Source organism: Lethenteron reissneri, chromosome 25 (genome assembly GCF_015708825.2).
Source record: "Lethenteron reissneri isolate LAM-NWPU_2019-01 chromosome 25, ASM1570882v1, whole genome shotgun sequence".
NCBI classification, from domain to species: domain Eukaryota; kingdom Metazoa; phylum Chordata; class Hyperoartia; order Petromyzontiformes; family Petromyzontidae; genus Lethenteron; species Lethenteron reissneri.
The window spans coordinates 7316426-7325259 of record NC_083803.1 but is presented as its reverse complement, the minus strand read 5'-3'; the positions used below and the strand labels follow the sequence as shown (position 1 = coordinate 7325259).

General features: G+C 44.2%; 1 protein-coding gene across 1 annotated transcript; it reads right to left on the bottom strand.

Moving 5' to 3' along the window:
* Positions 1 to 229: 229 nt before the first annotated feature.
* Positions 230 to 8216, bottom strand: BBOF1 (basal body orientation factor 1). The gene is made up of 11 exons (XM_061559138.1): positions 8043 to 8216; positions 6130 to 6382; positions 5861 to 5926; positions 5610 to 5753; positions 5021 to 5101; positions 4675 to 4745; positions 4084 to 4228; positions 2817 to 3310; positions 1814 to 1921; positions 1181 to 1258; positions 230 to 822 (listed from the first exon to the last, which is right to left on the bottom strand). Exons 1-11 carry the CDS (start codon positions 8090 to 8092, stop codon positions 681 to 683), a joined length of 1632 nt encoding a protein of 543 aa, XP_061415122.1. The 5' UTR covers positions 8093 to 8216; the 3' UTR covers positions 230 to 680.
* Positions 8217 to 8834: the final 618 nt, after the last annotated feature.

Here is an 8834-nt window from a genome sequence, read left to right as displayed (position 1 = left end):
CTTACTGGTTATCTGTGAAAAAGAGTTTAATCGCTCATCGGATTCCTCCAGTATCAATAAAGATTCTGATTCTCAAGTTTTTGATAGTGTAGCAAGGCTAAAATGTATTGTGAAAATGGATATGGTGTGTGCTTAATGTATAAAAAAAAACACTTGAAATGCGTGATCTATGAAATTAGTTGTCAGTTTAACTGAGGCAACTTTTAGCAGTAAATTTGCATTGCTAAAATGGTGTTGAAACAACTTTATTCATGTTTTAACTTATTTTTGCTACACATGATCATTTCATCAAAAAAACGTATACCGATATTCAATCCAATTATATTACTGTTGTCCTTTAGCTACACATCATATCAACTTAAATTGTGAAAAAAGCAACACGAAGTAATCTTCCAATACACGAAAACACTTTTTAAAAATACACATCATGAAATTTACAATGCAATTATTCACGTACACAACTTTAAAAGCCATGATTTTAAAAGTATGTTTGAATCTAAGTATTTTAATGATCAAAGCAAACTGTCCTTAATTATTTTAGCAGATGAAATTCCTACATCAGAAGTACAGAAACTCATAACTGTGTCCAAAATCGATCGTGTTACGTCCACACACAGGTATATCGATGGGGCAAACTAACCATCTAATAATCGCTGGCCTCGAAGCTACAGAGAGTATCGCTATGGTGCAGCGAGATGTGCTTGCATTCGCCCTGGACTTGGCCCAGTTCGGATGGCTGGTAGGGAGAGGCCTCCTGCTGGCGAGGAGTCCAAAGTACCTTGGGTGATGAATGTGAGATTGGGAGCCTCCCCATCCGCAATGCTGAAAGGGGATTTGTTCAGGGGTGGGCAAAGTCCACAACGGGGGGGGGACGGTGCGATTAATGGGTAGGGTTGGTGCACTGGGAGGAAAGGTGAAATACTGTACTTTTTTTTTTAAGAATATGTACATATTTTAAATTAAATATAGCATCTAACTTAATTCAACACTCAATTCCGAGATAGAAATACACACTCAATGTTTTCAATGGAGTCTTTAGAGGAGTTCGTCGTTTTCTTTGCGAACACTAGCTAAGATAACTCCAATCTCCATTACATCTGAACACAATGATAATTTTAATTTAATACGCAGCCTATTCGCTGTGCTCAAACGACCACAATATGCATGTGGACATTAGTACCTGTCTTGCTGTGCATTTTTCACGCTTGGAATGCCCCCTGCCGGTGCTGACAAAATCATTTCCGTCTTGCGAGTTTTCCTGAATAATCAGACACACTTGTTTAAGAATACCATACAATGATAAATGTGTTGATGCTATATACTTAAGCCAAGGAAAGCACACTTCATGAAAATGTACACCTTTACTGCTGCTACATGATTACATTTCATGGTTTGCTGTCAAAGTAATAATAGGGGTTTTCCCCCTTTTTTCTGGCAACAAAACCGAAACCTTTTTACAAGGATTCGTGTCTGCATTAACCACAATACTTGCAGTCAAAATGCAAACAAAAAAACACTCTGATAATATATACATTGTCCTTGAAACTGATTGGTCCACACCAGAGACAGCTTTCTTTTGAGCCTCGTCTCAATTGGTGCTCGACCAGATGACGCCAAAAGGCGTACCGCTCAAAGACAATGCACTATCAAAGTAATGAGGGCTCGGGGTAAGCATCTACATCATTAGACCTCCTTTGCCAGTATATGGCTATGAATGCATCTGCCGTGAGAGTTATTTCGAATTGCAGATTTCATGAAAGCATAATGATCATCATGACAATCTGGTATGTGACTTGCCGTAGCTGTTCATTACCTGCTGCTCATCTCCCCGTTCATTTTAGCAAAGAGGACCCTTAGCACTCGTTCCTTCTGCTCCCAAGTCAGGTCACAGATGTCCACTTTTTCTGCTGTGATGTTGTTCCTGATGTTCAAGGGTATAAGCCACATATTTCCAATACGTACATTGTATCAACAATCTAAAACATGGTTTATTACATAAATAACTCTTATTTATACACAATTGACCACGCGCATATACACATTTAATTCGCCTTGTTCACATTGTATTGTATGAATGTATTGTCAAAATGAGTCTACCAATGTTAAAGTTGTTTTTTTTTTAACAACTGTGTTCTTTAATCGTTTTAACTGTAACCTAGATCACCCCTGGGAAAAAAAGTGTCACCTGTTTCAATGGGTTTATTTAAACTCCTGGTTAGATAAAAGATATAAACAAACAAGTTTGCCACCTTGTTTGTACGGTTGGCTACGTGCATGTGAAAAGACGTTCATACATATGTAGTGACACAGCACCGACTGCTGTACAGCAGCGGCAACTGCAGGTGGACACTTAGTGCACACGCCGCTGAGCATACACACGGTGTGTGTGCCGGGAGGGCGGAGGAACTGGGGCAAGGGTCATGGTAGACCTCGTGGCCCCTGGAACCCTCTGGTGGGTTCGAGAAGGGAGGCGCGGCTAGGATGGAGCCAAGCCGCGCCGAGGGGAATAAAAGCAGCGGAGAGCGAGAGCTCCGGGCTGCTGGTTCTGGGAGTGGACTCGTCTCGTCGTCGCTGCCGCCTTCACCCGGACATTGCGTGGCCGGACAGCGGTTGGCTGTCTCGGTCGACGCCGTCGGTGCAACGTGGACAAGGTCGTGTCTAGGCCGGCCTGTACGGCAGCGTGGTTGTGAGAGAAGGCATGGCTCAGTCCAACAACGTCTCCGACTGAGTGTACGCGTCGCACGCCACACACACACGCAAGCCTCGGGAAAGTAGGACATTACAAATATATTTTAAAAAATTAGATGACCACTCACCATTTCTCTGCTTCCTCTACATCCCTGTAGACGCTGTTGGTACTGTGCTGCAGCTTGCCAAAGGTGCGCACTCGCGGGTACTCCTCCGTGCCGGCGAGAGCTCCCTGCAGCTTGCGCTGGTAGGCGTGCTGCGCGGCGCGCTTGTAGTGAGCGCGGCTGGTGGCCACCTCCTCCTGCACCTGCGCCAACGCCTCCAGGAAGAAGGCTTCCACATCGCTGCGCTGGTCCAGGATGTTGCGCGCGAGTTTCTTGACACGGTTCATCTCGCGTGCGCGCAGCTCCATCGCGTGCCGGAGCTGCATTACCTCAGCTCGGTCGGCCTGGCTCTCCGACTGCCACTGGGCACGGGCGACCGCTCGCTCCTCCTCAAACTCGCGTGCCATGAGCCTCAGGTTCTGCTCCAGCATCTCCACCTTCCTTTGCAGCTTGCGCAGCTTCTCCTTCTGCTGAGCTGCCTCCTCCACTTTCTCCCGAATCAGCTGTGCCCTCTCCTCCTGGCGAAGGGGGCAGTCGATGAGTTTTAATATTGATCGCAGAATGCAAGGCAGCAGTACACAAATATTTTATATTTGGCAGTTGCCGACCTTTGCTGCTACTGTGGAAGAAAGAAGAAATTAACAGCAAAAAATTCCAAAGATATTTTTAAAAAATGGTGGCTTTGAGACCTATATTAAGCTTTGAGGCTTATTTAAAAATATAACAATATATTTTATTAAATACTAATGTATACATTTAACCGTACTATTCATTTGCATTGTTGCAGATTTTTTTTTTTATATTTGCACGTTTCACTATTAATGTCACATCTGGCTAAACCAGGAGTTGGCAACCTGTGGCTCCAGAACCACGTGCAGCCCTTTGGCCTCCCCCTTGCAGGCAGCCGTTTGAATTTTTTAAAATCTTAAACATAACTTAACGTAAAGATAATTTATTAAATATAGCAGGGATGGGTCACTATGGAATGTTTTGGTGACGACAAAAAGTACAGTCAAACTGTATTGTTAATGAATAGATAAGGAGGGGGGGAAACTAAATAGAAGCAGTTTATTCCATCACCTATTTTGTTTATTTAAGTCAGAATATTTTTGTCATCTGCCGTATACCTGCTATGTTTGTGTACAAGTAGCTCTGCGTATGATGCGGCTCTCAGACAATTTTGGTTAAAGACCAAAAAAATTACTCTTCTTCTTTTAAAGGTTGCCGACCCCTGGGCTAAACGGTGCTTGTGGCGAACCTACAGAAATGGGGGAATTTGTAAGCGTGGCACCTTCTCTTGACAGAGCCGGTTGTTATGTTCCACGAGAATCTCGTTCTTCTTGCGAAGTGTTTGTGCGTCATTCTTGTGCAGGGTCAAGGCCTCGCTGAGCCGCACGTTCTCTTTGTACACCGCTTGAGTCGTCTCGTCAAGTTTCCTGTTACCCACGTGAATATTACACAAGCACTATATGAAAGTCAGTCTGTATTGTATATTCATACATCCATGCATGTACATTATAGAGGAAGGGGGATGAAGTAGTGGCACAGTGTTTACTGTGCTATAAACCCAGCTAGATTATCGCTCATGACTAATGGCAGAGAGGATATCCGAACTGGTCCTGGGCTTGGGGTCAGAACGTTACAACAAACAATACAAAAACACGACAGAAGTTAAAAGTATTGGAAACGTTAGCAAATCACTTTAAAACATATACAAATAAAACTAAACATTTTTTTTTATCTTACCAGGTAAAGCCCACCAAGCTATTAGCTTATTTTTCAGAAGCGAACTGGCCACAAATGACAGCTCAACAAAGTGGCTTATCACGTGGAAATGTATAGCACGTGTGATGGCTGTAAGGTGTTGGCCCCTGGAGCTCACATGATGGCCTCTGTATGAGCCTGCTCAGCCAGCTGGTTGACCACCTGCCCTGCTTCCTCCTCTAGACGAACCTACAGGACAGACCATTGCCACACTTAATAATGCTCACATCACACTGAGAAAACAGAAACATTGTACACTGCGACATTACATTCCCACACTATGTGTGAAATGTGAAAAGTGCACACGTATAAAAAGAGGCCTTTGTTTTTTTCATTGGGAGGATATTCATTTTAATGTTACATTGAGTTGGTGATATTCTTTTCAAATAAGCTTCGTGTGGTTAATAAACTGATAGGCCGATTGTTTAAATTATCTGTTCGAAATGTTTGGAGTACAGTCATACCTTATCTTCCAAAAACTTTCTCTCCATTTTGGCCAGAGCTTCTTTGTGATTCTTGCCGGCTGCATTCATACTCTCTGTAATCTACATCATGAAGCATACATAATTATTAAAGTTTGCTCAAACAAACTAAACTTTAGTGATAAAAACACACATATAATTGGAGCTTTTACATTAATAATTTTTCATGGAAATTGTAACCCATGTGTATAACTACATGCCAGTATATATATTTTCTCAACTTTTCAACATTCTGAGTGCATGTGACAACGGAGGTGCAGGTTCGGTACCATCACGGTTATCACGTTGTGCTACGAACCCGGTGATCCGAGCTCGATTCCTGCTCACAGCCAATCCCAGTGACGATTATTGGAACCAGTTCTGGGCCTCCCCTAGGTCGACTCAGCCTAAAATGAGTACCTGGTGCGATTGTGTAAAAGTCGCCACAAGGAAGACATGCATGGTCCTGGCCACCGACCCCTTCGTGTGCCATGCCGGCCTTCATAGGTGCTCGCTAACAACACTCAGCTCCAACAGTCTGCTAAGACTATACTGGGGATCTTTGTTTTTGCAGGTGCAGGAGTGTTGTCACCTCATCCAGCTCTTGCTGCATCTGGTCCCGCTTCAGGCGAAACTCGTGCATGTCTCTCAGCTCGCTCTGGAGTTGACTGACCTCACTGCTCTTATGCTCCAGCCGCAACTCCATCTCCGCCTTCTGCTCCTTCGCCTCGTCAATCTGATCTCCAAATAACGTTACCATTTTACGTTTAACTTAAACAACGATGCAAAGCACAAACAACTAAGTCAACAACATTCTCTTTATGTAGGGTCAGAATAACTCACCAGTTTTTTCATTTCGTCCCTTATTTCTTGTCGATTGTCTTCAATCTGCTTTTGCAGCTTCTTGATCTGTGGTGTCATAACATTCACATTTAAAATAAACGGATAACAAAAACAACCTTCCGCAATTGGGTTTGTTTGTGTACAAAGAACCAAGATGCTTTTCAGACTATATTTGGTTGAACATATTGGCAAATAATAACCAGAAATAAACAAAACATATCCCCTCAATACAACAATCAACATCACGGAATTGCTCATGTCTCGCCCACCATCCTGTCCTTCTCCAGGTCTTGCGACTTCATGTAGCTGATGACGTCTATGGAGTCGCGTTCCACGGACCCCAGCTGTTGGAACAACTCGTTGTTGGACTGAGCCATGCGGCGTGCAGCCTCCCGGTACTCGCCACGGGAACGTTCCGTGGCCTCCAGCCGGGACTCCCAGAGCGTGGCGTTGGCACACGCTCGCTCCAGCTCCATCTCGCGATCCGTCTGCCTCTCCTTGTGCTCCCCGGTTTTGTTCTTCCTTGCGGAGGGAGCGCAGCACAAAACGGGTAACAGGTGTGCGTGTGGCGGAAGTATGGAGTTTGAGTGCTGACCACAATACCACTGTGACACGTAGTCACTCGTTCATCGATGGTCGGTCGCCTGCTTGTCTTCTGTCGCTGATACCTCAGTTGCTGTCCCAATTAACTTCACTCATCGATTCCTCCACCCACCCTTGTCGATGATTCAGTCTATCATACTGACTGTTTCATCTCATCCATACTGTGTTCAACCACCACACAGATCACAACACTGAGTTTTCTGCTGTTTCCCTCGCACTGCTGGACTTTTGTAATTCCCTCCCGTTGTCTTTTTTTCCCCAAGTTCAGATAACCTTGCTCAACTCAAGAAACCGTATTAACGCTTGTATTGCAAAGCACACCTTCAACCGTGTTGTGTGTTACTAGCTGCTCGGCGTTTTGGGGTTTCTGGACCTGTAGCAAACAACCGCCATTTGAGACACACAGAGCGAAGTGGCACAGTGACCAGCAGGCACCGAGGTGGCAGTGGTCAGGACTCATCAATACTCATCAATACTGAGCCACTTTGCACAATGTTAACAGTCCAATTCCATATGGGTTGGACCAGATGACGCCAAAAGTGCGCCTTTTGGCGTCATCTGGTCCAACCCATATGAGACTAGGCTCTAAGGAAAGCTGTCTCGGGTGTGGACCAATCAACTTCAAGGACAGTGCACATTATCAGAGTTATGTTCTTTTGTTTGTATTATGACTGCAGGTATTGCGGTCTATGCAAACATGACTCCTTGTAAAAAGGTGTCAGTTTTGTTGCCAGATAGAAGGGTAAAGAACCAATTATCATATTTTTGCTGGCAAATGAGGTTCCCATAGTGTAGACAATAAAAGTTATTTTATTATTTTATTATTTTCCTTCTACGTGAGTTTACCGAAAGAACCAAGAAGATGAATCCCTGCAGTCACTAAAGTTTTAAATCGAGAGTAAATATCGTTTAAAATTGACGCAATAACATTGCCTTCAAAGAAAAATATTAGTTTTAAGGCAGTGTTGCTGGCGAATGTGTTGAGTTGTTTTGGTAATTGTGCTTGGGAACCATTACCCATAAAACACTTAGGCATCGCCAAATTTTTTCCCGTCCCATTGTGATGTCACAGATATTTGGCAGCTGGGTGTGAAATAAAAAAGATCCGACATACAGTATATACTAAAGCTCAACACATTGGTGAAGAACACTGGCCTTATAAAATAAATTGGCGACGTTTCGGACAATGACCCTTATTCATATCAAGTCACATTTTAACATATACGTGTGACATTTTAACATAAACGAGTGACATTTTAACATAAACCACTGATATACCTGTTTCAGTTTTTTCAGTTTCATTTATTTGGTAAAGCCCTGTGAGCCATTCGGCTCTTGAATCGGTTGCAACCGCAACAAACAAAAAACATGAACAAGAAAACATCTTAAAGTGACTATGCGCAAACAGAAAAATCCAGGAAAAAACTGACAAAGTCTTCCAGTAATGCATGTCAATGATATGCGCATTTAAACTCGTGATTTGCGGCACTGCGCTGTACGCCATGCGGTGAGTGTTGCGGTGTGCGCGTGCTGTGCTTTGTCTCGCTGTCGTTACTCCAACGCAGCCCATAACTCTTACTTCTTCCCCTTCTTCGCTCCCTTGGCCTTGCCCTTCTTCTTCTTAGGCATCGTTGCGGAGTGTCCCTTGCTTTAACTTTAAGTAGTTTTACCGTCGAGACTTTTACTCGTAAAATAAACCTTTACCGCCTCCTCCAGCCTTGTTGTTTCTGTTGCCACGCCGAGCGTCTCCACGAGCAACGCCGGATCAATAACGTGCGTAGTGACGTCACAAAGCACATCCCCCCCACCCCCCACCCCCGTACGTCGTCACGCTCGCGTCGTGTCGCCCTATGACGTCACGACGCCCGAAGCCGCGACGTCGACGTCACGACGTAAAAGCAAGACGCTGCACGTGCACCGCAACGTCACGTAATGACGTGATTGCGCAATTTATATCGAGTTACGGGCTGGTCCAGATGTCTTGTGACCCCCAATTAATTGACCCTTAACATTGTCTTCGGTTGCATATGTATGTCTGCGTTAAATAAACCTTACTTTTAAACAAAGCAATATTACGTTTCTGATAATTAAATGGGGGTTACAAGACACCTTGACCACCACGTGTACATTGCATATATACAGTACGGCATTTGTATGCAGTTCATAATATGCGGATGTCACGAGAATACACAATGACGTCATGTCGGTCAAACTCAAACGTCACGAGCGTTAAGACGCACGTCACGACGCACGAACGGCGGTGAAGCAAGGAACGTCAATCACCCCACCCACCCCACCCCCACAAGGGCGTGGCTCCCTCATTGCAATGTTCTAGACTTGAAGCTTTCGTGACTGCAAGGAATCATATTCT

Coding starts and splice junctions, on each gene's coding strand:
- BBOF1 (XM_061559138.1), bottom strand. CDS start 8,092: ATGCCTAAGAAGAAGAAGGGCAAGGCCAAGGGAGCGAAGAAGGGGAAG. Junction 3,311..4,083: donor ACCGGCTCTGTCAAGAGAAG/GTGCCACGCTTA, acceptor CCCCTTCGCCAG/GAGGAGAGGGCACAGCTGAT. Junction 1,922..2,816: donor GTAGAGGAAGCAGAGAAATG/GTGAGTGGTCAT, acceptor CTTGAACATCAG/GAACAACATCACAGCAGAAA.